Source organism: Gossypium hirsutum, chromosome D13 (assembly GCF_007990345.1).
Source record: "Gossypium hirsutum isolate 1008001.06 chromosome D13, Gossypium_hirsutum_v2.1, whole genome shotgun sequence".
Lineage (NCBI taxonomy): Eukaryota > Viridiplantae > Streptophyta > Magnoliopsida > Malvales > Malvaceae > Gossypium > Gossypium hirsutum.
In genome coordinates, this window is record NC_053449.1 from 19,230,947 (window position 1) to 19,258,896 (window position 27,950).

General features: G+C 32.2%; 3 protein-coding genes and 1 long non-coding RNA gene across 7 annotated transcripts; 3 read left to right on the forward strand and 1 right to left on the reverse strand.

Annotated features, from left to right (window-relative positions):
- Positions 1 to 9,100: 9,100 nt before the first annotated feature.
- On the reverse strand, positions 9,101 to 10,641 carry LOC107918293 (peroxidase 3). Its single transcript, XM_016847819.2, has 4 exons — positions 10,350 to 10,641; positions 10,041 to 10,229; positions 9,789 to 9,951; positions 9,101 to 9,721 (listed from the first exon to the last, which is right to left on the reverse strand). Exons 1-4 carry the CDS (start codon positions 10,566 to 10,568, stop codon positions 9,306 to 9,308), a joined length of 987 nt encoding a protein of 328 aa, XP_016703308.2. The 5' UTR covers positions 10,569 to 10,641; the 3' UTR covers positions 9,101 to 9,305.
- A 4,168-nt stretch (positions 10,642 to 14,809) lies between these two features.
- Positions 14,810 to 18,533, forward strand: LOC107918294 (MADS-box transcription factor 50). Of its 3 annotated transcripts, XM_041108815.1 has the most exons (6): positions 14,810 to 15,107; positions 15,741 to 15,793; positions 15,893 to 15,928; positions 16,560 to 16,758; positions 17,302 to 17,368; positions 17,993 to 18,533. In XM_041108815.1, the coding sequence occupies exons 2-6, from the start codon at positions 15,766 to 15,768 to the stop codon at positions 18,074 to 18,076; spliced, it is 414 nt and encodes a 137-aa protein (XP_040964749.1). In that variant the 5' UTR covers positions 14,810 to 15,107; positions 15,741 to 15,765; the 3' UTR covers positions 18,077 to 18,533. The 3 variants fall into 3 exon arrangements, with proteins under 3 accessions (XP_040964749.1, XP_016703310.1, XP_040964750.1); XM_016847821.2 differs by lacking the exons at positions 15,741 to 15,793; positions 15,893 to 15,928; XM_041108816.1 differs by lacking the exons at positions 14,810 to 15,107; positions 15,741 to 15,793; positions 15,893 to 15,928 and adding an exon at positions 15,977 to 16,289.
- A 781-nt stretch (positions 18,534 to 19,314) lies between these two features.
- LOC107918295 (uncharacterized) lies at positions 19,315 to 21,470 on the forward strand. Of its 2 annotated transcripts, XR_005922810.1 has the most exons (4): positions 19,315 to 19,511; positions 20,190 to 20,658; positions 21,099 to 21,206; positions 21,284 to 21,470. It is a non-coding gene; the product is annotated as an uncharacterized lncRNA (long non-coding RNA). The 2 variants fall into 2 exon arrangements; XR_001690016.2 differs by having other exon boundaries at positions 19,320 to 20,658.
- Positions 21,471 to 24,823: 3,353 nt separating this feature from the next.
- LOC107918292 (peroxidase 3) lies at positions 24,824 to 26,409 on the forward strand. The gene is made up of 4 exons (XM_016847818.2): positions 24,824 to 25,099; positions 25,220 to 25,408; positions 25,498 to 25,660; positions 25,728 to 26,409. The coding sequence occupies exons 1-4, from the start codon at positions 24,881 to 24,883 to the stop codon at positions 26,141 to 26,143; spliced, it is 987 nt and encodes a 328-aa protein (XP_016703307.2). The 5' UTR covers positions 24,824 to 24,880; the 3' UTR covers positions 26,144 to 26,409.
- The last annotated feature ends 1,541 nt before the right edge of the window (positions 26,410 to 27,950 follow it).

Genomic DNA, 27,950 nt, shown 5'->3' on the forward strand with positions numbered 1-27,950 from the left:
ATACATTGCAAATGGAGGATGCACAAGCAATGACTTCTAATTCCCAACTGGGGGTTTCCCATCTTTGCATTTACCTGTGGTAGTTGTTGTGAATCCAAAATGCTTATTTGTTAAGATACTTTGGAATCAATTACTTTTTTTTTGTCATTTTTCCATGGTTTAGGCAGTGTTTGATATGCCAATACTTTTATTATATGGTTTACTGATCTAACATGTAATGCTTCTATCACAATTGTAGTCTTAACATTTTAGCCGTCGAAAATTACTTTGAATTTTTGTTATAAGAATATTGGTTATTAAGAATATTGATTATTAAGAATTTTATTAAATTATATATTTTAATTAAAATATATTTAATAATAATTATGTTAAATTATATTTTATAGTATCATATATTATGATTTTAGTAAATTTATATAAGAATATTGATTATTAAGAATTTTATTAAATTATATATTTTAATTAAAATATTTTTAATAATAATTATGTTAAAATATGATTAAATTATTTATTATTGATATTAATAATCTTATTAAAATTTAATAACAATAACAATAATCATTTACCTAAGCAGATTTCTATTAAGGGTATTCTAGTTATTTTAGTTTTTTCCCTTATGCTATTACACCTCCATTCCATTCAACCAAACACAAGAATACTATTACGCCTCTATTCCATTACATTCAACCAAACAATTGAATTGCTATTACGCCTTTATTCCATTACGCCTCTATTCCAATACAGCGAACCAAACGTGCTCTTAAAGAATTTTCTCTCTACAACTTTCTCTTGAATTCAAGTGTGTGTAAATAATGACCCAATGCTCTCTTTATATAGGGAGAGTTTAGAGAATTCAACTATAATTAAACTTAATCACTTTATTATTAAATTAATATAATATTTATCTTATTAGATTAAATTTAATATTAAATCTTATTAAAATAATATAATATTTATCTTGCAGATAAACATTAAATTAAATTAAATATTAAGATAATCACTTTAATATTAAATAAATAAAATACTATTAAGATAAGTATTAAATTTAATTTAATATTAAATTATTAAAATAATATTATTTTTGGAATAATTAATCTGAAATCAAATTTTCTGGTAGAGTCCCAGTAGGACTGTAACCCTTCCATTACTCAATCACTAATGACCAACCGCCACCGGTCACCAGGACACTGCTGTTGTAGCCACCGGCATCACCGTGTCCGATGATGTAGGTGTGACACCCTTACGGCATCCTGAGCCGGTTCGGTCCGGGTCAATGATGACCCGATCTAGCCACTGGTTAGACCGTCGACTCGGTTTCACATACCGGGATAGGTTTGACCAGTTTTTGGGTCTTGGTCTCAATTTTTGGCTCTCGAGCCTAATTTACAATCTCAGGTCCAATTTTCAAGTTCAATTACTCATTGGGCCAATTGTCTGACTTGAAAATTAACTTCCAAAAATATCATATTAATTTTAATTGATTTGATTAATTTAAAATTTTACTTGATTAAAATTAATTTTTCCAAAAATTTCTTAGATTTTTCAAATTAATTTTTCAAGAAAATTCTTTAATTAAATTATCTAGTTAAACAATTCTTATGACCGCCAAATTTAATTCTACATTGAATAAATCGACTCAATTAAATTATTTTCAAAGTGATAGAATTTACTTCTAATTCAAATGCAGTCCGATCGAGCTTTTGTTGAGCTAGCGGAGGGACCAATCGAACATATACAATTAGGCTCTAATGATTGCAATTATGTCTAGAAGCATCATTTCGATAATTTACAATTACTTAATCAAGGAGCCAGTCCATAAGAAGTACCATGATTGAAAACTTCTTATTGTATACTCTTTACGAAAGCAATTCATCCAACTGCTTTTTCTAATGACCTTGTCATGTTTGCGTTACCCTCATATGATATCCTTGATTTTTTTGAGTTAAGCCCGTTCATTCAGTATAATCCTATTTTATCTCATTGTCACCATTGTGTCTTATTAATGATTAATATGATCACTATCAACAAATGACTGTGATAAATTGCTCGTTTGAGAATAAGCAACCCGTGGCCACGTTTCATATTTATCAATCCACATAATGCCAATGAGAGAATATCATCAACTCTTTAATTGAGCTATGAATTCCACTGTTGCTAGTAAAGCCATGCCATACACAAGTCATGTACCCAACATATAGGCTATGGGCTCGATTATCTTTAGAGCATAAACCTCCACTTATATCAAATCACATGAGTTGTATACGTATGGGCAGTGACTAACTCAGGATTTAGGCAAATCACACCATGAATGTCACAAGTGAATTAATTCACAAACGAATTCAAAATTAATTCATATTGGGTCCAGTCCAACGTATCATTCTATCAATGAATACATCTATGTCTCTACTCGTGGAGTTAATTTCTCTAATAGCCAAGACTAGTCATCTCCCTAATTGGAATTGTAGACGACATAATAATCATTATCAGTGTTTGAATCAAATGCTCACTTTGATTCTTTTACGGAATTACTGACTCATTTAGATTATCTACTAGAGTAAGTTATCTTTCTCTCAATGTAAATGTTCTTTACAATGCCACTTATGTAACACCCCAAACCCGGCCTAGATGTTATGGCCGAATCTGACGATGCCACATGGTAGTGCTTTTCAAAAAAATATGTCGTTGCTAAATCCCCTTTTCTATTTAGCCATTTTTTTCATTTTCTTATGTTAATTTCAAATCCTGTCGTTCGTTTCCAAAATATTATTCATTTACAAATCGTTATTCAATTTCAAAACGTTTTTTATTTTTATTGCAGAAGCTTTTAAACAGTTTTCTTATTCGTGGTATTTTTGATAAAACATTAATTTCAATTAAAAACCCGAGTTTTACCAACACTAGTAGATTTAAATCATAAAACCGTATAAAATCCAAATTTTAAACCAAAATTCGTAAAGACCATAATGACAGCAAAATACTCCCAAATAAAAGTAAAATCATAAATAGGTAATAAATAGTGTAAATAAAGTCGTGTGGCCACCACTAAGTCCTCCGCCGCACCGAGCCGCCTATATCTGGGGATTATCTGTACAGATTAAATAGAAGGGGTGAGTTTACATAAGCTCAGTGTGTAATCCCCATATAAATGTACAGACAATAAACAGATAATCACAGCCTGGGCTTAAGCCCTTTTCAGGATCAGTATCAGTCCAGTTTGGGCCTTAGCCCATCTCAGTACAAAAATAGTCATGAAGTAGGGCTTTAGCCCATCACAATGTCAGTAGTAGTAATAGATATGTAGTCACAAAAATCCTACCCATCCAGCCTCTACACACCATCTCCATCCAACCCTACACCCCATGTGAGGATATAATCAACCCACCTATCCCTACACTCCAAGTAGTACCGAATGCGGCACTAGACAGTAGTTTGCAGCTAAGCTACCAGTAAATTAGGCTCGAGGCCTTTTAGTACATTTTCTCTGAACATTGCAATCCCCTCAACCCAATGTAATGCAATATACAGATATGACATGCTATAACATAATATCATGCATGTAAACAAGGCATACAGTATCAAATCAGTGGGACATCATCAGGCTTAATCATATCAGTCATACAGTCATTTCACTCAATTAGGGGTCTAGGTAAGCTTACCGACCCTACAGTAGGTCCACAGTCGACTCGGGCGACCCGTGCAACCTTAGCAATAAAACAGTGAAAATGGGCCTACAAGCACATGATGTTCGCCTGTGTAGGTCCACACGCCCGTGTGGCCCACATGGCCCAAATTGGCCTTGGCCTCGCGATTCATTTTAATGTAACCCGTGCTAGTTAATTATTCATATGTGTTTCCACTATTTACTTATATGATCCTTTAAAGCTGTCTACTTGAGTCACTGTTACTAAATTATTTGTATCTTAAGCTACAAAATTTTGAATTAAGATCCGCAAATTTTCCCTGAAGTTAGACTCACATATCTTCTTACCATAAAATTTTTAGATTTTTTGGTTTAGCCAATAAGTACAGTTTATTCTTTAAAGTTTCCCCTGTTCTGCTGTCTGACAGTTTTGACCTTTTTGCACTAAAAATTAATTATCTTCTCTTACAGAATTTGGATGATGTTACTGTTTATTTCTCTTGAAAATAGACCCATTCAAGATTTTAAAAATATAAATTCTAACCAATAATTATTTTTATACAATTTTTAATAATTTTCCAAAGCTAGGACAGGGGATTCCAAAACCATTCTGACACTATCTCACTAAAATTCAAATATCTCATAATATGAAATTCATTTGCTTACTTTGTTTCTTCTATAAGAAACTAGACTCAAATATATTTAATCCCATATTTTTTTCATCCTCTAATTTGATTTTCACAATTTATTGTGATTTTTCAAATTTAGCCTACTGCTGCTGTCCAAATAGCAAGTAATTTTGACTTTTCGCTGATCCCTTATTTTTCTGTTTCGAGTACAGACCTGGTATCGTTTCACTGCAAATATTCTCCCAAGCACTCCAAGACCTAAAAATCAATAATTAGAGCCCAATTTAGATCACTAATGAAAACTCACAACTGAAAATCGTCTACATCAAAATCGATAGCGAACCTAAACACTTACCGGCAACGAACCGAAATTTCTAATGCTCAATTTGCTTGTGAAGCTGCAACTGATTTCTGATTTTTTCCTAAACCAAGAGAGCCAAAACAATCCTTTTTAGGAACTAGCTAAGAAACGATAAAATAGTGGCAGTCAGATACTTACAAAATGAGTGTATACAATTGTTGGCCGGAAAGTGGGCTAGTAGAAAAATCAAACGAGAGGGTGGATTAGGGAGAAAAAATTCGGCAAAGAAAATAAGAATAGAATAGCAAAAAAATTGGGGAAAAGAGGAGAATGCCGAAGTACTTATGTCACATAAACACAAAAAAAAAAGAATTAAAAATTTCGGGACATTACAATTTATCTTCAGTTTGAATTAGATAATTGAGAAACTAATATTTGCTTGTCACAATTTCACTATGCATGCAAAATATAAAAGATATAAATACAAAAGACATAATAGTGAAATGTGAAATTAACTTTATTTATTTATTCATCGTTCAAATAAATAGAAAATAGTTACATGTTTACTACAACATGGGCACATTTCTCAACATTTTCCACAACTGAAATATATATGAATATGCATGTTCTTGATGATATGGTTCCTACTACGAGTTGGAAGATGATTTGGAAAGCGAAGACACCTCAGAGGGTTCGTGTTTTCCTTTGTCTTTTGTGGCAAAACAAATTATTGACGAATGGTAAGCGGGTAAGGAAACACATGACAAGCGATGAGAGTTGCCATAGATGTAGTAGTGTGCTGGAAATGGGATCCCATGTGATCTGAGATCGCTCGTTTGCTAGATTAGTGTCGCTATTGGTAATTTCAAGGTGAGATCAAGGCGTTTTTTTCTCTCTTCCGTTTGATGAGTGATTTCTTTGGAATATGCAAAATATAGGGAATTGTACGGTTTGACAAACTCTATTTTCTATAATATGTTGGTTGCTTTGGAAAGACCGAAACTCATTTGTTTTTTCTAACAACCATAGTTGTGTTCAAGCTATTGGTTACATGTTATACTTGGGTGAGCTATGCAGAATCTAGTTCGAGTTTGTTTCAGCTAAGTCCTATGCGCACATTGTTGCATTAGGCTCGGCTGGAGAGGGGTTGGATAAAACTTAATACGAATGGTGCGGTCTCAACCACCAATCTTTCTTTATCCATTGGAGAAATGTTTAGAGATTTAGATGCTAATTGGTTGCGTGGTTTCTCGATGGCTTTGGCAAGGATTCTGTCTTCAAAGTACAAGTAAGTGCAATCTTGGAAGGCCTACTTTTGGCCTGGGAGAAGGGTTTTAGACATATACAATTGAATGTGATAATGCACTATTGGTGGAGTTACTTTTGGCTGGTGGGGGAGAAAAATAGCAGTTTGGTAGAGTTACGATTGTTACATCAAATCTTGAGAAAGAGTTGGAGAGTGCGAATTCATCATATTCCAAGAATTCATAATGAAGTTGCCAATCATATGGCTAAATGTTATACTCATAGAGTTTCAAGTTTGCAAGTATACAACGATCTCCCAGATATGGTGAAAAGTTTATTGTTAGTTGATTTAACTCAACCGATGTTGGGTTAAGATGTAACTGGTTGATGTTTTGTTTTATGCGATTATTTTTTACAAAAAAATATAGATTTCATATTTAAGCATAGTATAATGACTTCAAAAGTGTAATAATCGTGTACAACTTCAATAAAGAAAATACAATTTATTATTATTATTAGCCAAAATGAAAACTTATAAAATTGGATCCCCAATTGTATAGTTTACCCTTTATTATTCCACAAGTCTTAACTTAATAATACATGAAGGACAGAAAGGAAAAAAAAATCGTGAGCTGAATTGAGCACGACATTACATCGAAAACTACATGAACAAAACCGAAAGAGTCCCATCTCCAAGTAGTTGTTTTCACCTGTTTTATTCCCTTAACCTCGACACTTAAAAAAATAAAATCTCAACAATAATATGCTAAAGTTTCTCAAACATGAAAATGAATAAGGTTGGGTAGACAATTATTTCAACTTTTAAGGATAAAAAAGGAAAATCATAGATAAAAGTATGAGCATTATTGTCAAACCAAAAACCTTACTTTTTCACTACCCTTTACTGGAGGTTCAAGCTTTAGTCCACAGACTAATCCTTAAGTGAGATTTGAATCGTCCAATTGCACTGCACCAGTGCATCCAAACAGCATTTCAATATGTTTGAAGTGAAAAAGTTACTCCAATCGTGCCTCACTGCAGTTAAACACTGAACGAAAGGAAACCTTAGTTGTTGTTCCATATATACTTTCAAAAAAAAGATATAAGGAAAAAGACTTCTATCTGATCTATCATGGAAAAAATTGTTGATGTGATATATAATTATCGAATTGGCCGCTCACGATAAAATATAACCAATCTATTAAAGGATAAAATATTCTTTTACTGTTAAATTACGTGTTTAAAATGATTCATATCAACATTAATTCCCAAGCCTACTTTATATTAGACCTGTCCATGGGCCGGGCCGGGCTCGGAAAAAATTTTTGGCCCGAATCTTATGCCTGGGCCCGGCCCGGCCCAAAATATGGGCCTAAAATTTTGCCCAGGCTCGGCCCGGGAAAAAAATAATAAGCCCGAGCCCGGCCCGGCCCGATTTTTAATAAACACAAAAAATATTTTAAAAATAAAAAAAATAAAAAATATTTTTAAAGTATTTTAAAATTAAAAATAAAAATAAAAAATATATATTTATTATATTCGGGCCGGGTCGGGCCAGGTTTGGGCCAAAAAAGTTAAGCCCGAGCCCGGCCCATTTTTTAAACGGGCCTCATTTTTTTGCCCAAACTCATATTTCGTGCCTATATTTTTACCCGAATCCTCCCATATTTTGGGCGGGCCGTCGGGCCGGGCAAGGGCCACCCGGCCCATGGACAGGTCTACTTTATATACATAATAAACCCTATATAATTCTCATAAATAATTTTCATAATTAATTAAAATATTTAAATACATTAGTAATATTATTACAAGTTCAAAACTTAAATAACTAACTATTATTTATTAAAATTTAATTTTTAAAAAAAGTAATTATATGTAATAAATTGAATTATAAAAAAATCGAAAGGGGGGGAGTTACAACTAGTTAAAGGGGAAACAAAAAACAATGAAGCTATATTTGGCAATGGCAGATCCATCGGTGTTTTGTAATTTAACGCAAGTTACGTAGCCAAGAGGAATATTAAGTAGGGGGGACTAGACCTGTTCATGGGCCGGGCCGAGCTCGGAAAAATTTTTTGGCCCGCCTCCTAGGCCCGGGCCAGGCCCGGCTTGAAATATGGGCCTAAAATTTTACCCAGGCCCGAGCCCGGCCCGGCCCATTTTTTAATAAACATTAAAAAATTATTTTAAAAATAAAAAATAAAAAAATATATATTTTAAAAGTATTTTAAAATTAAAAAATATATTTAATATATTCGGGTCGGGCCGGGCTTGGGCCAAAAAAGTGGTGCCCGAGGCCCGGCCCGTTTTTTAAACGGGCCTTATTTTTTTTGTCCAAGCCCATATTTCAGGTCTATATTTTTACCCGAACCCTCCCATATTTCGGGCGGGCCGTCGGGCCGGGCCGGGCCACCAGGCCCATGGACAGGTCTAGGGGGGACCAAGCAATTATCTCAACGTTGAAAACGTAAGCCTACCCTTATTCAATTATTACCTTGACGTTATTGACTTCATCTCCAATTTCCTTAAGAACCATAGTAAACATTTACCAGAACACTTCATCGTCAATGGCATTAGCCAATTAATAATTTACCATTGTGGGGGTTAAAAGAATGTTATAACCAAATCCACGGATGAACTCCATGACAGTGTAATTAAATTATCCTTAGAAAGAAAACCAGATAATAAAATAAATTTATTATTGGGTAGTATATAGTTAGTCACCCGACTCTTATAAATTTTCATTTTGGGCATAAAAATTTAAAAGAAAATTTAAAATTTAGGTGCTACCATTAACAATAGTTTTCATTTTGGCCACTCGTTAGTTTGGGGCTACGCAAGGTCATTTTACTCTCATTTTAGTCCCTCAATTTTAATAAATTTTCGTTTTAGTCACTCATTTCTATTTTGTTTTAGAGTTTCTTTTATGTACTTTCAAAAAAGAAAAAAATAAACCCAGAATTTTATAGGGAATTGAGTTTTTCCGCTACAGAAATGAAAGGCAAGTTTTTTTTTTTCCTGTAACTCAACTCACTGTAAAAATTCGGGTTTTCTCTTATAAGAATCTAAGTTTTCACTTTTTATTAGAAAAGAACTAAAATCAATTCTGGAAAAAAGGAAATTAAAAAGATAAAATGAATTTTCTTTTTTAACTGTGGGTGACTAAAATAAAAATGATTGTTAACAGTAGTGTCAAAATTCAAAATTTTATTTAATTATAATATTCAAAATAAAAACTTATGAAAATTAGGTGACAAAAAATACAGTTTACCCTTTATTATTCACAAGTCCAACTACATGAACAAAAAAACAGTGAGCTGGATTGCGCACGACATCACACCGAAAACTACATGAACAAACCGAAAGAGTCCCATCTCCAAGTAGTTGTCTTCACCTGTTTTATTCCCTTAACCCCGACACTATAAATAAATTAAATCTCAACAACAAAAATAAGGAAACAAAGAAAAGAACAAAAAAAACCCTTTCCATTTTAGTTGTTGACAAGGGCACATTGCTTCCGGATCTGGCCTTCGGATCCAGTCTTAACATTAACCCGACCCATTTTCTCCATGGCTTTGGCAAACTCATCAAAGAAGAACTGTGGGGGACTGGTAAGGAGCTGGTTGATGAAAGCCAAGCTGGTTGAATCAGTGGTTAAAGCAGCATCGGATTGGAAAAGACCCCTTCTTTTGAGCAAGAGTGAGTAGTAGCTAAGATCGAAGGTTTTCCGACTCCCAGGGTCCATCTCAAGTATTGTGGTGTTATCGCTCGCGGTTTTACACTTGTTGGCCTTGAGGTTTTCAGCGTACTCGCTGTCCATGGTTGGGTCGATTCCGCCGGGGCCGGTGGAATTGTACAGTCGGCGCGAAACAGCCGGGCAATGGGATATGCCGATGGTGTGACCACCTGAAAAACAATGATGTCATTACATGTTATGGATGAACGGAACGAGTAGGTTAAGTGTAAATTATACCAGATAGGAGAACTAAGTCGGTCAAGTTAAGTCCTTGGTTACTGAAAAGAGTAAGGAGAGTAGTGAAGTTGTGGAAAGGGCTTGGAATGTTGGTATTTGCTTCGGTGATATTGGATATCACACCGTCTCTTCTTCCTGTTGGAACATTCCAAAATGGACCTCCCTGTGATAAGCAGTGACCATTTTCAGTGCTTGGGATGGTTATGTTTTATGTGGGAAATGGAAAGCATGCAGGTGATTTTTTGTACTTACAGTGGTTACTACAGAGTCTCTGGCAACCAAAGTGAGGATATCGGCACAAGAGACAACGCCAGGGCATTCGGCTTCGAGGAGGCTCTTCACTCTTTCAATGAAATCAAAGCCCCTCAGTGTTAGATTTGGGACTGCACTCTTCTCTGCTTGGCCAGATGTGTTGTTTAGAAGCACTGATGCATCACAGCCCTGCCCGCAGAAAATAAAAATAGTATCATTTTCACTCCTTATTTCTATGCCACACCATGGTTGTTAAAGCCGAATCAAAGGTCGAATATAAATATAAAAGAGAAAAAGGCAGAAGTTTACCCTGACAATGCAATCATGGAAGTGCATTCTTAAGAAAGAAGCCGCGAGGGATGGGGCATTAGGGATGTGCTGTTTAACATAGTCCAGCACAATCTGCTCGGCTTTAGGACAGCTGCTGGCATAAAAGTTCATCTGCAGTTGAGCCTGTGCGGACCCAATCAATGCTAAAACACCAAACACAACAACTAAAACAATCCTCGCAGAGCTTGTTCCTGCCATCTTCGACAGACTTTGAACTAGCTCCTGTTTCAGATCTCTTTTAAGGACAGCAATGTTTGATGTTGTTGTGATTTAGAAAACAAGGGAATGTTTTATAGGCACTGATTTTCAATTGCTACAAGATTAAAACTATACAACTACAAATAAGATAATCAAACCTGTGCTGCCCACGTATCTATCTTTAGATAATATTAAACCACGGAGGATGGGATTTAATGGGTAAATCACACATATGTCCTAGCAACTTTAGTTGGTTATTGTTGAGTTGAGCTCAAACCGTTGAAACTATGGAGTAAGTCAAATTCGAATAACTTGCATGCCTAAATATTCTTTTTTTATTATATACATTTAATTGATTAAAATATGTTATAACTACCTATACTTTTTATAAATTTAAAATTTAGTCTTTATACTTTTATTTCTAAAAATTTAATCATTTTACTTTTTCAAATTTTAAAATTATGGTCCAATTATTAACATTTTTTTTGTTAAATATGTTGGAGTGATATTTTGAAATAAAAAAAGTACCCACCTTAAAGCCATATAACTAAGAAATGAGGTGTTAATGAATTTAAATTTTAAAAAAATAACTTTAAAAGTGTTTACAGTTAGAGTAAAATTGCTAAAAGTAATAGGCCGGACACTAGATTTCAATTTTACAAATAATACAAATATTTTAATCTATTGAATTAGTTTACAAAATTTTATTTCCAACTTTAACTTAAATTATTGAATTTAAAGTAGTGCATTAGAATTGAAATTTAATGGAATAAGTCGAATATTTTTCTCGAATAGAGTTGGAAACAAAACTTGTTTAAGCTGGAGCCGAGCTTCACACGTTTTAAGTTCCATTAATTAAAATTTCCCCCCTCAAGTGTTACGTTAATAGACAATGATAACATTCTCCAATCACTATTAATAAAATCATAGAAAAAAAAATGGACTAGTTATGGCAGTCTCCTACCGACAATGACAGAAAGGATTCGAAGTGTAGCATCAAGGCTGCTCAAAATTCATCCAAATAGACAATTTGTTATGCGAAGAGCTACTCCATGTGGATCACATTACTGTGTAATTTATTAATTACAATTATGCCTAACTATGGTTAAATAAATGTCAACTATGACTCAATTTTAAAATCTATTGCAATTAATTTCAACAATCGGTTGTTCAACCTGACTTGATTAAAAAAAATTAAAAGCTCTAACTTAAATTAATTCTTAAAATATTCAAATTCATAATAATTTGACTCAAAATTTGAACATTACACTCAAATCACTTAAATTAGAAATTGTCCCGATTTAAAATGACACAAAAATTTTAAAAAATTCATTTAACTTTATTTAAATTATATAATTTAAAATCAACCCAAACCTTAAATTTGAACCACTCAAAATAATAATCAAAAATTAACTCAATTTAAAAGGATCCAAAAATTTTACAAGTCAAATGGATTCTATGTAATGTAACACTCAAAAAATCAACCTAACCTACACAACTTGTATATCCACTACAGCAAAACAGGCTTTTAGCGGCGTTTGGACAAAAAACGCCGCTAAAACTCGAGCATTAGCGGCGCCTTACGTAAATCGCCCTAAAGATCGAGCATTAGCGGCGCTTATGAGCATTAGCGGCGTTTTTTGAAAAAATTCCGCAAAAAACCTAAGCCCAACGTCATCGTTTTCTACCTTTCGGGACTTTAGCGGTGTTTTTAAAAAGCGCCGGTAATGCTTGAGGCTTTAGCGGCGTTTTTGAAAAAGCACCGCTAATGCTCGGGGCTTTAGCGGCGTTTTTCAAGAAGCGCCGCTAATGTTCGGGTCTTTAACGGCGTTTTTAAAGAAGCGCCGCTAATGCTCGGGGCTTTAACGGCATTTTCCAAGAAGCGTCGCTAATGCTCGGGGCTTTAGCGGTGTTTTTGAAAAGCGCCGCAAAAGCATTTTATCTGTCTATTCACTATTTAATTTGTTTATTTATATTAATTAAAATTCAATTTATTTTTAATTGAATATTTGTTAAAAATGGATAAATTTGAAATAATGACACGTAGAAATAATTTGAAATAAAAAAATGAAAAAATATTTGTTAAAAATGGAGAAATTAAAATATTATTATTTAAAATAATTTTAAAATTTTTGGGGTACATGATTGATTGATTTTTAATTTATATATTAAATAATTTCAAAATAATTATAAAAGATACAATAGTATTAATTTTAAAAATATTTAATTTAATTATCATTATAGTTTAGGGTTTAATATATATGGTTTAGGGTATATATATATGGTTAATTTAGGATTTATGGCCGGTTTAAGAGTTACAATTTTAAGGTTTATAGATTATGGAATTAGCGATTATGGATTAGGGATTCTGATTTAAGGGTTGTGATTTAAGGGTTATGGGTTAGGGGTTAGAGGTTAGGGGTTAGAGGTTAAGAGTTAGGGATTTAGGGTTTATGGATTTAGTATTAGGTTAGGGTTTAGGGTTTAGATTAATTAGCATGTTTTAATTTATATATTAAATAATGTTTAGGGGTTAAGGGTTAGGGGTTAGAGATTTGGGGTCGGGTTACGGTTTAGGGTTTAGATTAATTAGTATTTTTTAATTTATATATTAAATAAGGTTTAGGGGTTTGGGGTATATATATGGTTAATTTAGGATTTAGGGCCGGTTTAAGAGTTACAATTTTAAGGTTTATAGATTATGGAATTAGGGATTATGGATTAGGGATTCTGATTTAAGGTTTATGGGTTAGGGGTTAGAGGTTAGGGGTTAGAGGTTAAGAGTTAGGGATTTAGGGTTTATGGATTTAGTGTTAGGTTAGGGTTTAGGGTTTAGATTAATTAGCATGTTTTAATTTATATATTAAATAATGTTTAGGGGTTAAGGGCTAGGGGTTAGAGATTTGGGGTCGGGTTAGGGTTTAGGGTTTAGATTAATTAGTGTTTTTTAATTTATATATTAAATAAGGTTTAAGGGTTTGGGGTTAAGAGTTAGTGATTTAGGGTTTAGAGATTCAGGGTCAGGTTAGGGTTTAAGGTTTAGATTAATTGGTATTTTTTAATTTATATATTAAATAAGTTCTTATATAATTGTAAAGATTATTAATTTAAAATTTATATGCAGTATACAATAATTGAATATAAAAAAATTGTAAAATATGCAAGCTTTGACGGCGTTTATAGCAAAAACGCCGCTAATATGTATTAGAATTTTCCAAAACGGTGTCGTTTCATTACAAGAATTTAATTTATTAGTGGCGTTTCTTCTGTAAACGCCGTAAAAGGTAACATTAGCAGTGTTTATGACTAAAAAATATTTAATCTAAACCATTTGATATATTTAAATATTAGATTTAAAAAATTAATAAATAAATAAATGTAACAAATTGATACGGATAGGTAACTATCTATTTTGGATATATAGGACCAAATTATAACAAATAAAAATAAAATACAAAAACTAAAATCATTTCACATCGAACATCTAGAAAAATAATTATATTTTAGTTAGGAAGAAATATCTCTAATAAAATAGAGATTAGATCGAAAATGAATAATATAAAATTATGATTAACGTCTCAATCTTTAATAGAAATTTGATATGTGAGAGATTAATTGCTTACATTGGATAATTCTAATTTAATAATTAATTATAGCCATTTAATCATTTTTTTTCTTATTAAAATATACGATATTTAATTTGAGAGTACTTGATTTTTTTTATAAAAATTCAAATTATAAAAAATAATAATAAATGTTTTATAAAATCACTTAACTAATAATTTTTAACAGATAAAATAAAATATTTTTAGCATAGCAAAACAGTGTCGTTTTATTCCAAATGAAATATTTTTTTGTGGAAGGTAAGCAATAGCGGCATTTTAATAAAAAATGCCACAAAAAAATTTTACTTTAAAAAAATAGCACCATTTTGTATAGCAAAACAGTGTCGTTTTATTCCAAATGAAATAATTTTTTGCAGCGTTTTTATGAAAAACGCCGCAAAAGGTAAGCAATAGCGGCGTTTTTATGAAAAACACCACAAAAAATAATTTTACTTTAAAAAAATAGCATCATTTTATATAGCAAAACAATGTCGTTTTATTCCAAATGAAATAATTTTTTACGACGATAGCGGCGTTTTTATAAAAGACACCATAAAAAATAATTTTACTTTAAAAAATAGCGCAATTTTATAAAATCCTCTCCCCCCGAAATCCCCAACTTTCCCCCCTAAAATCCCTAATTCCCCCCTTGAAATCCCCAACTTTACAAACATACCGTCCTTTAAAACTTTTAACTCCATGCCCATTGCTAACTTTTCTTCCTCAAGCCCAATTCTTAAACGCCCAAATTTGGAAAGCTATTTTTTCTTTCTCTGCAGAACTTTTAAAAAAAACCGATCGCGATTCATAAACATATAACAATCACAGTCCTGTTGGACTTTTAGCAAAATCCAAAAATCTCTCTTCCTCCATGGAAGCTGCTTCGAGGAATTTATTGAGCTTCATTTCCATGCTACCGACATGTTTCATACTCGTAAGCACTTTGATATCTCTCCTTTCCCGATTTATTTTTTAAAAAATCTGCTTAAATTAGCATATTATTCGGTTTTTGTTCTCTCTAGGGTTTTAATGGATCGATTATCGATGTTTTGGATCTTTATGTACTGATTTGATTTAAGTTAATAAAAAATAACAGTAAGATATAAAATAAAAATGGCTGCATTTATTAGATAATTACTTGTTTAATCTGATCTTTTTCTGTGCTATTTATTAGTTAATGGTTATTATTTTTTATGTAAGTTGATTGTTCTTGAGCTTCATTTCCATGCTACTTACATGTTTCATGCTCGTTTGCACTCCGATATCTCTCCCTCTTTCTCAAATCTCCTTTTCCTTTTTGTTTTCTTTTGCAATCTGCTTATGTTCAGATTTGAATTAGCTTATTATTCGATTTTTTGTTCTCTCTAGGGTTTTAGTGGATCCATTATAGATGTTTTAGGTCTTTGTTATGATTTGATTTATGGTAACCAAATTTATTCGTGGAACTTAGCAAAAAATAAAAGTGATTACATTAATCAGATAATTATTTGATTAATCTGATCTTTTTCTATGCAATTTATTAGATGATTAATATTTTTTAAAGTGTTTAAATCTATTATTCTTTCAGGTTATTTTCAGTTTTACCATTGTTTATGCAGAAATATCAAATAGCAAAACGATGTGAGATTATTTCTAATTTTGGCTTTTCTTTTCCAGAGATTTTTCATTTTTTTCTAATTTGATTGATCTTGACAATTTGTTTTGTGCTACCTCTTTCAGTGGAAGAGGACTCAAAGCATATGGATTTAACAACCTGTATGGAGTATTTCTGATATAAGTTCGATTAATATATTTGAGGTTCCGTTTGCTATTCCTTATTAAAATATTACTTAATTTACATTTTTTTTTCGTGTTGTTATTTCATTGAATTACAATCTTCAACTTCTATTTTTAGTGAGTAAAGGATTAATCAATTGTAAGTTAATTTAAATTGAGTTAAGGAATAGGAGAAATAAGTATTTGAAACTGTCCATTACAAAACCTTAATATCTATTTTTATCTTTGTACAAAACAAGTAAGTTTACTTGTGTCTTTTCTATTGTTTTCTTGTAAATACATTATTGTAGAAACGAATGAAGAGAATGAAGCCAATGGATTGAATGCAAAAACTGCCTAGGTAAAGCTATTACAGGAGACTACTTAAACTAGCTTAGCACCGCGTGCACATATGAAGTCCAAGATGAGTTTTTTTTCTCATTTCTGACAACCTGGCTAGAGTCACTTATGGAAAATTACTAATTAGTCTGAGCTAAGTGGAAATTTTAGCAGTAGAATGACTACGCCGCATACAAACAAGAAGAACTAGTTATATTCTTATGTTTTCCATGTGTTTGTTTTAATGCCTGTTTGGTATTTCATATATATATATGTTTTGTTGGCTTTGAAGGTAAGAAGATCCTCATCATGGTGAGGGGAAAAGCACAAATGAGGCGCATAGAGAATGATACGAGCAAGCAAGTTACATTCTCAAAGCGACGAAATGGGCTACTAAAGAAAGCTTTTGACCTATCAGTTCTTTGTGATGCTGAAGTTGCTTTAATCATCTTCTCTTCTAGAGGCAAGCTCTTTGAATTTGCACGCTCTAGGTAAATAATATTTTTCTTTAAACCCCCCTCACTTTTCAATTATATTTTATGGTGCCTTATATGCTATTATATAGTTGAAGGCACTGTTTATTTTTATTGTTGTTTCTCATTTAAGAGGATCATCATTGGAATGAACCATTTTCTCTTGATACCTTTGGTAGTCCAAAACGACAAATGAAATTTAACATGTGTAGGTCTAAGTACATTATAAAACCAGAGCCATTCGTATGTCTATAGTTTTGGTTAATGGGAAATATTATTGAAGTTACAGTTGTTGATGCACTGAGCTATCAAAATATTATTTGTTTTTGGGTCATATGCTAAAACCAAAGTTTTATCTTAGTAGTTTTCTACCCTTAGATTTCACTAAGTAGTTTATTATTCCATGCCTTTAAACACAATGCTCAAACACAATGCTCAAACTAGGAATAGGCATTACTTTATAACTCTTTGAGTTGGCTACATTTTTTTTACTCCTTTAGATCTTCTATATTATTTTTATTCTTGTATATGTTCTGACAGTACCACTTTTACTTTGGACAGTCACTTGGTTATAGAGACATCACAAGAGATCAGTGATGTACCATATGGAGATTATTTTCGTGTAGAGGTACAAGCTAGGCCTGAGCTCCCTTGAAATGCATTAACGTATAAAGTGCTCTTCTGCTCTCTATTCCCTAGTTTGCCACTATTAGGCATAAATTATCCTGCTATAAGATTATGTGTTAGAATTTTCAGAAACAGAGGAAAATTGTATTTTAGCCCTTCAAGTTGAGAACTAAATACAAAAGCATGATGTTGTGTCCACATTTTGTTGGTGTATGTTCATGCAATATATATTGGAGACAAATTTGTCCATTGCATTTCAAGAAATTTAGGTTGGTAATTTTCTTGAGCCAAATATTTTTTTGCCCAGATTTGGTCAATGTGCAAAATTAAATATTGGTTTAAGAATCATTGATAACTAAGCATATAGACTGGCATGTAAGGTTTTGAGCTAACTTAAATGCGCATTTTTTTACTATCAATCTCCTCTAGTATTCTTCTTATCAAGGTATATATCATGGAGAGTAGAAGATGCTAAATAATACTTCTAAATTGTGGAAGTTCATGAAAAACAGTTATGTTTTAGTTGTTCTGAAATATTCCTTGTTTTGTGCATAATCTTTTTTTTGACACTTTTAACTCAGTCGAAATGTTTCTAATATGTGCTTGAAGTTGCTGTGTATTCCAGGGGCTTTGCGATGTAGTGATAGAGGGTTGCGCGAGGACCAAGATCGAGTTGTCAAGTCACGGGAAACTCTTACGAAAACACTAAACGCTTGGATCTGAAACGAAACAGAAAATTAAACTTAGAATCAATTAGATCTGAAATGAAAATACCCAAACAATAAAGGATCAGCCAAGAATCAAAAACACTTATGAATAACTATTCTTGGAAGCCAAGAACACGAAATTGAATTCAAGAGAGACTCCAAACAGCTGAATCTGAAAAGAATAACACCAAAAACAACAATTTAAATTCAAAGTCCAGCAAAACGAATTGAACCAGAGTTAGGATGATAGGACGGCAAGATCAATTAAAAAGGATGACTAAGGAACGTTTCTTGCTGCCAAGAAGGGTGCCAATTAGATTCTTGAAGAGTATAATGGCTGGAAACACAAAAAAGAGATCAAAACAAGTTAATCAATAGATCGGCACAAGCAGAAAAATTTAAAGAAATAAATAGCAAGAAAAATAAAGAAAAGTCCTAAGAAGCCTTGAAATTGATAAAGATTTCACAACTCCCTTCAAACGGCTCTAATCTCCCCTCCAATGTGGAACAATGGCAAGAAGAAAGCTGAAGATGGCTCCCACAATAAAAAAGATTGTTAAAACTACTTCTAAAGAAAATTCAAGAGAAAATTCTTGGAGAAACTCAAAGAGAATTTTCACTCAAAAAAAAAATCTAACTTTAATGTATAATCAATGTGTGTTCATAAGGGTGGCCGGCCAAGCTTTAATATAGGCCTTCTAACTATTTTTCTAACCCTATTAGGAAATTTAAAAAATACCTAATTACTAATTTCCAGGGGAAATTCGGCCAAGGTTTTTAATGGGCTGCTTAGGCTGAATTTTTTACATAGGAATTAAATCATAAAGTCTAAAAATTAAAACTAGGTATTTAAAGAATTAAAATTTTACAAATTGGGCCACTTTGACAATTTGGCCTGATTTTCAACTAAGTCTAATTTAAATTTCTTGATTGGGCTTGGACCGTCTTATTGGGTCTTGCCTTCAAGAACTTGGGCTTGTAATCCGTTTTCTACCAAAATTGGTTCATTGATGCTCGCAACTGAGATCCAATGCGCCTTAGCTGCAAGATTCGGTTTCTTGGACCAGGATTTCCAAGATTTGAAATCTTGATTTTCTTGATTCTTGAAATCGCTCAAAATAGCAAAATTGGACCAAGATTTAGTTTCTTGATTTTCTTGAAAACAAGAAAGTGAATCTTGATTTTGTTTTCCTTCATATACGCATCTAAGGCCTTGCTAATAAATTCTTGACTGGTTCCATTTAGTTTTGAACGCATTTGCCTGGCCTTTGACCTCGTTATTGGGCCTTGTGGTAATTTGAGCCCATCACGTTCTTGAGCTTGAGTTGGGCCTTTATGACTCGTATCATGTAGAAAGCGACAATGATGGCCAACAAGAAGGTTGCGTTTTGCGGGTTTATGTTAATGTGGCTTTTAGCAAGAAAACTGTTTGGAAAGGTTTGCCTTTGCTGAATGATGATGAATCTCTTGTTTATATAGTGTGCTCTTTTATCATTTATGCATTTCTTATGTCACATCTTTGTATTTTGATTTGCTGAGTTTCTATTGTTATTGACTCATGTTACAAAGACTTTACATTTACGTGTCTCATATTATAATTGCATCTGAACTATTATAGCCGAAGTGCCAAAAAGATTTCTCCTTTAAGAATGAAAATGATTACTTCTTGCTTGTGGAAGAAGGAATTATTTGGCAAGAAATAAAGAAATAGGACTTTTGAGAGTGCAAAATATCTATGTACATATAATTGGATGTTATTCATGTTTAAATCCAATAATTTTTTCAGAGAAAAGACAGCAACATTAGTCAACTTTGTTTACCTAATGTCTTAATGATCTACAGATGATTTCATATATGACTCTGATCATTGTTTGAAAATGTTTATGTCATGTTTTATATGTACATAGATATTTTCTTTCATCTTTTGAAATTCATTGTGGAAATGCTTAATGATACTGTTTAGTTAATCTTTTTTTTTTTTCATTTGAGATTTTTATTGCATTTATGCCTATATACATGTAGCTTCTGTCCCAATTAAAACATTGTTTGGTTTTTTAATTACAAGCTTTTACATGCATTGATTTGTGTTGCTATTTGGATATATCATTTATTTAGCATGCAGCAAACTATAGAACGTTATAGGCGGCATACAAAGGATGATGAAACCAATAAGCCACTTGAACAAAACCTGCAGGTTAAAATGTCTTTTGTTTTTGATGTCTTAAAGCAATTAATTATAAATTTATTTATGATTTTCATCTCTTTACTTTATATAGATTCTCCTCCATTTGTTAGTAAACACATGAATTTGAATCGCTAGTTTTTGTTAATTGTCATGTATAAATTGGTAAGGTTTAACATTATTGTCCTATTGGATTAATTTCATGTAAATATAAATTATATATATACCCAGGTTATTAATTTCATGTTTTTATGGTGCATATTGACTGAGAATGGCAGCATCTAAAGGTTGAATCAGCAAACATGTTGAAGACAGTTGAGGATCTTGAAGTTTCAAGAAGGTATTGGTCTTTTTATAAGATTCAACCCCCCACCAAAATATATATTGGGGTTAAAATATAAGGTAAGTCCATGTACTCTTAAAATTTTTGATCCATCTTTGTCTCTCACTGTGATGGACATTAAAGGCTTTCTGCTATGCAGCAATAAGCTCCAATTGCAGGCTTTTTGGCATATGTAGAATTATCTCGGCACTTACAAATGCTTTTGCTTGCCAAGGATGTTTCTGGTCTACTTAGATGAACAATGCTTATTTGTTTTTTTTTTTTGTTTTCTTTTAACTATAAATGATAAGAATGGAGTCTTAATGACAATTATTATCAATGCTCTTTTACTTAGTTTCTAGTGCTGCAAGTGTGAGCTAAGAAGAAAAGCTATTTTTTTCTTGTTTGTAAAATTGCTAAAACGTGTGTGCTTATGATAGAAACGTGTGTGCTAAAACTGACTACTGCAAATATGACAACCAGCTCCTCACACTTTTTAAGTCTTCGCTCTACTTCGCAGGCCTTGTTTCTACATTTGGAGCCTCCTATGTTACTAGAAACAAAGGAGGTCGAGCCAGCATCCTTGTTGGTGCAGTCAGCTTCTTCCTAGGAGGAGCTAGCAATGCAGGTGCGGTGAATATCACAATGTTGATCATAGGACACATTCTTCTTGGTGCAGGCATCTAAATGTGTTTGGTATTTTAGGTATCCAACATTTATTGATGCACTTAGAGATTTGGATGATCCTCTTACAATGGTGCACCTGTTTGCAATGTTAACTTTGAATCTTTGAATCTTTGGATTTAGGATTTGTTTGAATTATCCTTCTAATTAGTTACTTTTCTCATTTCCTACTGGATAGAAATGTGTTTGACTCTGGATATTTTCATCATTTCATGCAAGAATGATTGATTTTTATTACAGTCTGATTATGGTTTTAGTCCCTCTGTTATCATTTGATTTTAATTTAGTATAATTTGGTTTCTTTAATTTAATAATGTTGACGTGAATTTAAAAAAAATATGGTAGATATGTGAATTTATTTTTTGTTAGGATTGATTGGAATTTTAGGTGCTCATTTATTTAAACATAATATTTTAATTCTAAATTTAAATTTATTAATTTTTATATTTAGCTTTAAAGTTAAAATTTTAATAGAAATTTTAATTTAATTAATATTTTTATCCTTTATATAATTTAAAGTTTAAATTTCAAAAACATAATATAATATTTATCATAGAAATAAATATTATTTAATTAAAATATTTTTAAAAAAGTCATGTTTTTAGCAGCGTTTGTCAAAAAGCGCCGCTAAAGGTCATGTTCTTTAGCGGCGTTTGTGATAAAAGCGCCCTAAAGGTGCGGCGTTTATAGTAGAAGCGCTGCTAAAGGTTATGATTTTTAGCGGCGTTTGTTGTTGAAGCGCCGCTAAAGGTCATGATCTTTACCGGCGTTTGTAGTAGAAGCGCCGCTAACGGTCTTGTTCTTTAGCGGCGTTTGTGAGAGAAGCGCCGCTAAAGATCATGATCTATAGCGGCGTTTATGGGATAAGCGCCGCTAAAGGTCATGACTTTTAGCGGCGTTTATTTTTAAAAACGCTGCAAACGTTAGTAACGTTGTCAACAGCGGCATTTTTAAAAAAGCCTAAAAAAACGCTGCTAAAAGCCTGTTTTGGTGTAGTGATCTTATTGTAATAGTAGAAGGGTGGCAGTTAAGCCCGACATACTGAAAACTAAGTAAGATAAGAACAAAACAACTGCTCGATGGCTACCATATATTATATACACTTGTATATATTTATTTTTCGATTCAATCACTCACCTTTTTATAATCGATAATGAGTCAAGTTTAATAGCATAATTTATGTATTTTTTCACAAATTTTTATCATCTTAATTGCGTAAACGAAAACTTGGATTAGTAAAGTTCATAAAATGTTTACAATTTAATATTTCATTTATAGGTAATTATAATTTAATTTGATTTTGGGTTAAGGAAAATTAAGGCTAGATGTAATAATTGTTTTTGCATTTGTTGTGGTATTAGTGTAAATATAAAACTGGTTGTAACGATGATTATTTATTAGTTGATTTCTATTATTGTTGTTCAAAATTAAATTATATAAATAACGATTTATTTTCATTTGGATTATTTATCACAAAACTTGAATAGAAATTGAAAAAGAAATACCATGAAAAAGGTGTCAATTCTATCACAAATGCATGTTAGGACCGAGTGGATTGAGGTGATTCTGCAATATAGGAAATGGGTTAGAGGGCATCCTTTGATGGAAACAATGATATTGAGTTGTAGAATGGTCAACACTGCGATATTGGTAGGTTGCTCGAAGTTGCTTAGACTTGTGAATTGGATCAGTTTATTTCTTCTGCTTCTTACGATGTTGATGCATGTTTTTTATTTATTTATTTTGCTAAGCCACTTGTATTATTATTTATGGAGAAACTTCTGTTATTAATACAAAACAGTATTATTTAATCAAAAGTAAATTAAATCCAATCTAATTTTAATAAATAACATGCAATTAGGCATTATTTAATCAAGTAACATCTAATAGAGCATTAATATTAATTTAGAGTTATATAAAAAATAATGGAGCATTAAAATAATGATTCTTCAAAGAGGTAATACCGAATCATATTCGAATAACAATGACATCAGTGAGTGACCAAAGATTATTTTAATTGATGATAAGGTAATATAATATTATGATTTTTTTTAAAAAATTCCATAAGTTGTTTATACTATGTAAAACGCTTTTAAAATCATTTTTTTTATCTATATCTCTTATTTGTTTGGTGTAAATGAAAAATATTTTGTGGGTTTGTTTTGAAAAGAAAGTCAAATTTCATCAATTATTTTTAATCACTATTATTATGTGTGTTTTATTAATTTAGTGTAAATATTTTTCATATTTATTATGAACTATTATTATAATTGTTTCATGCTATTTTACCTAATTTTTTTTATTTTTTTAAATTAATATTAGAGTTCACTATAGGTAACAATAAAAATACATTATCTAAAAACTAATTAAAAACTAAATGCATAAAATAATATGAAACGCATGTCAAATTACAAACTATTATTTACAAATTACCAGAAAGCTATAATCACCAAAGCAAATACAAAAGAATAAAAAAAATATCAATTATTACAGCGATCCTTAATTTTCGCCAATACAAAATCAAAATAAATCATTATTATATTTGCAGTAATATACAAGCTAACTAAATTATTAATAAATTTACGTTTTGACTATTTAATTTTAAAAGTTATAAAATATTTATTGAATTATTCGAAAATTTTTATTTAAATCTTTGGAATGTTAAAATCGTTGTTGTTTAACCTTCTTGTTCGCATTAATTGAAAGTTTTCCTTCCCTTTTCTTTTCTACAATTCAATTTTTTTCAAGAAATAATTTTGAACTTTATGAAACTGTAAATAAAATCCAAACAGTTTTCTTTTCTAATCTTTAACATTGATCGTTAGATAGATTTGGGTTTAAAATATGTTCTTCTACTCGTCAATGGGTATCAGTTCATCATACCGATAGTCAAATAATCACTTAGAACTCGCTAGCCAGACTTTAAAAAAAAACCTTAACAGCCCAATGGCTTAAATAAAAATTTTCGAATAATTTAATGACCATTTTATAACTTTTTGAAGTTAAGTAACCAAAACATAAATTTAATAACAGTTTAGTGAGTTAGTGTAATTTACTTTATGTTTGCCTATAAATGAAAATGATTACATTCATATAACAAATTGCAAACATTTGATCAACTTTACTGATTCAAGTTTTACATTTACACAATTAAAAAAAAACTGAAAAAAAAAGCATAAATAATACACAAATTATGGTATTAAACTCGCCTCATTGTCGGCTATAAAAAAAAATTACAGTGGCATCAAATTATTGAATCGAAAAGTAGATGTATACAAATGTATATAACATATGATAGCCATCGAGCAGTTCAACCAATTCAATCAATTGATTTCATTCAGCTCTGTTATTTTGTTCTTATCTGACTTGGTTTTTAGTGTGTCGTTATCAAATTCATGAATTAACCTTTAAACAGATCAAGGTTTAGTGTTATCTAAAGATAGGTAACGTGGACAGCACAAGCTTGATTATCTTATTTGAAATTGTATAGTTTTAATCTTCTAGTAGTTGAAAATCAGTGCCTATAAAACATTCCCTTGTTTTCCAAATCACAACAACATCAAACATTGCTGTCTTAAAAGAGATCTGAAACAGGAGCTAGTTCAAAGTCTGTCGAAGATGGCAGGAACAAGCTCTGCGAGGATTGTTTTAGTTGTTGTGTTTGGTGTTTTAGCATTGATTGGGTCCGCACAGGCTCAACTGCAGATGAACTTTTATGCCAGCAGCTGTCCTAAAGCCGAGCAGATTGTGCTGGACTATGTTAAACAGCACATCCCTAATGCCCCATCCCTCGCGGCTTCTTTCTTAAGAATGCACTTCCATGATTGCATTGTCAGGGTAAACTTCTGCCTTTTTCTCTTTTATATTTATATTCGACCTTTGATTCGGCTTTAACTACCATGGTGTGGCATAGAAACAAGGATTGAAAATGATACTATTTTTATTTTCTGCGGGCAGGGCTGTGATGCATCAGTGCTTCTAAACAACACATCTGGCCAAGCAGAGAAGAATGCAGTCCCAAATCTAACACTGAGGGGCTTTGATTTCATTGAAAGAGTGAAGAGCCTCCTCGAAGCCGAATGCCCTGGCGTTGTCTCTTGTGCCGATATCCTCACTTTGGTTGCCAGAGACTCTGTGGTCACCACTGTAAGTACAAAAAATCACCTGCATGCTTTCCATTTCCCACATAAAACATAACCATCCCAAGCACTGAAAATGGTCACTGCTTATCACAGGGAGGTCCATTTTGGAATGTTCCAACAGGAAGAAGAGACGGTGTGATATCCAATATCACCGAAGCAAATACCAACATTCCAAGCCCTTTCCACAACTTCACTACTCTCCTTACTCTTTTCAGTAACCAAGGACTTAACTTGACCGACTTAGTTCTCCTATCTGGTATAATTTACACTTAACCTACTCGTTCCGTTCATCCATAACATGTAATGACATCATTGTTTTTCAGGTGGTCACACCATCGGCATATCCCATTGCCCGGCTGTTTCGCGCCGACTGTACAATTCCACCGGCCCCGGCGGAATCGACCCAACCATGGACAGCGAGTACGCTGAAAACCTCAAGGCCAACAAGTGTAAAACCGCGAGCGATAACACCACAATACTTGAGATGGACCCTGGGAGTCGGAAAACCTTCGATCTTAGCTACTACTCACTCTTGCTCAAAAGAAGGGGTCTTTTCCAATCCGATGCTGCTTTAACCACTGATTCAACCAGCTTGGCTTTCATCAACCAGCTCCTTACCAGTCCCCCACAGTTCTTCTTTGATGAGTTTGCCAAAGCCATGGAGAAAATGGGTCGGGTTAATGTTAAGACTGGATCCGAAGGCCAGATCCGGAAGCAATGTGCCCTTGTCAACAACTAAAATGGAAAGGGTTTTTTTTGTTCTTTTCTTTGTTTCCTTATTTTTGTTGTTGAGATTTAATTTATTTATAGTGTCGGGGTTAAGGGAATAAAACAGGTGAAGACAACTACTTGGAGATGGGACTCTTTCGGTTTGTTCATGTAGTTTTCGGTGTGATGTCGTGCGCAATCCAGCTCACTGTTTTTTTGTTCTTTTTTTCTTTCTTTCTGACCTTTATGTATTAAGTTGGACTTGTGAATAATAAAGGGTAAACTGTATTTTTTGTCTCCTAATTTTCATAAGTTTTTATTTTGAACATTGTAATTAAATAAAAAATTTGAATTTTGACACTACTGTTAACAATCATTTTTATTTTAGTCACCCACAGTTAAAAAAGAAAATTCATTTTATCTTTTTAATTTCCTTTTTTCCAGAATTAATTTTAGTTCTTTTCTAATAAAAAGTGAAAACTTAGATTCTTATAAGAGAAAACCCGAATTTTTACAATGAGTTGAGTTAGAGAAAAAAAAAACTTGCCTTTCATTTCTGTAGCGGAAAAACTCAATTCCCTATAAAATTCTGGGTTTATTTTTTTCTTTTTTAAAAGTACATAAAAGAAACTCTAAAAAAAAACAGAAATGAGTGACTAAAACGAAAATTTATTAAAATTGAGGGACTAAAATGAGAGTAAAATGACCTTGCGTAGCCCCAGACTAACGAGTGACCAAAATGAAAACTATTGTTAATGGTAGTACCTAAATTTTAAATTTTCTTTTAAATTTTTATGCCCAAAATAAAAATTTATAAGAGTCGGGTGACTAACTATATAGTACCCAATAATAAATTTATTTTATTATCTGGTTTTCTTTCTAAGGATAATTTAATTACACTGTCATGGAGTTCATCCGTGGATTTGGTTATAACATTCTTTTAACCCCCACAATGGTAAATTATTAATTGGCTAATGCCATTGACGATGAAGTGTTCTGGTAAATGTTTACTATGGTTCTTAAGGAAATTGGAGATGAAGTCAATAACGTCAAGGTAATAATTGAATAAGGGTAGGCTTACGTTTTCAACGTCGAGATAATTGCTTGGTCCCCCCTACCTAATATTCCTCTTGGCTACGTAACTTGCGTTAATTACAAAACACCGATGGATTTGCCATTGCCAAACATAGCTTCATTGTTTTTTGTTTCCCCTTTAACTAGTTGTAACTCCCCCCCTTTCGATTTTTTTTATAATTCAATTTATTACATATAATTACTTCTTAAAAAAAATAAATTTTAATAAATAATAGTTAGTTATTTAAGTTTTGAACTTGTAATAATATTACTAATGTATTTAAATATTTTTAATTAATTATGAAAATTAATTATGAGAATTATATAGGGTTTATTATGTATATAAAGTAGGCTTGGGAATTAATGTTGATATCAATCATTTTAAACACGTAATTTAACAATAAAAGAATATTTTATCCCTTAATAGATTGGTTATATTTTATCGTGAGCGGCCAATTCGATAATTATATATCACATCAACAATTTTTTCCATGACAGATCAGATAGAAGTCTTTTTCCTTATATCTTTTTTTTGAAAGTATATATGGAACAACAACTAAGGTTTCCTTTCGTTCAGTGTTTAACTGCAGTGAAGCACGATTGGAGTAACTTTTTCACTTCAAACATATTGAAATGCTGTTTGGATGCACTGGTGCAGTGCAATTGGACGATTCAAATCTCACTTAAGGATTAGTCTGTGGACTAAAGCTTGAACCTCTAGTAAAGGGTAGTGAAAAAGTAAGGTTTTTGGTTTGACAATAATG

Coding starts and splice junctions, on each gene's coding strand:
- LOC107918293 (XM_016847819.2), bottom strand. CDS start 10,568: ATGGCAGGAACAAGCTCTGCGAGGATTGTTTTAGTTGTTGTGTTTGGT. Junction 10,230..10,349: donor TCCATGATTGCATTGTCAGG/GTAAACTTCTGC, acceptor TTCTGCGGGCAG/GGCTGTGATGCATCAGTGCT. Junction 9,952..10,040: donor GAGACTCTGTAGTAACCACT/GTAAGTACAAAA, acceptor TGCTTATCACAG/GGAGGTCCATTTTGGAATGT.
- LOC107918294 (XM_041108815.1), top strand. CDS start 15,766: ATGCAGAAATATCAAATAGCAAAACGAT. Junction 15,929..16,559: donor GCATATGGATTTAACAACCT/GTATGGAGTATT, acceptor TTGGCTTTGAAG/GTAAGAAGATCCTCATCATG. Junction 17,369..17,992: donor GAGATTATTTTCGTGTAGAG/GTACAAGCTAGG, acceptor TGTGTATTCCAG/GGGCTTTGCGATGTAGTGAT.
- LOC107918292 (XM_016847818.2), top strand. CDS start 24,881: ATGGCAGGAACAAGCTCTGCGAGGATTGTTTTAGTTGTTGTGTTTGGT. Junction 25,409..25,497: donor GAGACTCTGTGGTCACCACT/GTAAGTACAAAA, acceptor TGCTTATCACAG/GGAGGTCCATTTTGGAATGT. Junction 25,661..25,727: donor CGACTTAGTTCTCCTATCTG/GTATAATTTACA, acceptor ATTGTTTTTCAG/GTGGTCACACCATCGGCATA.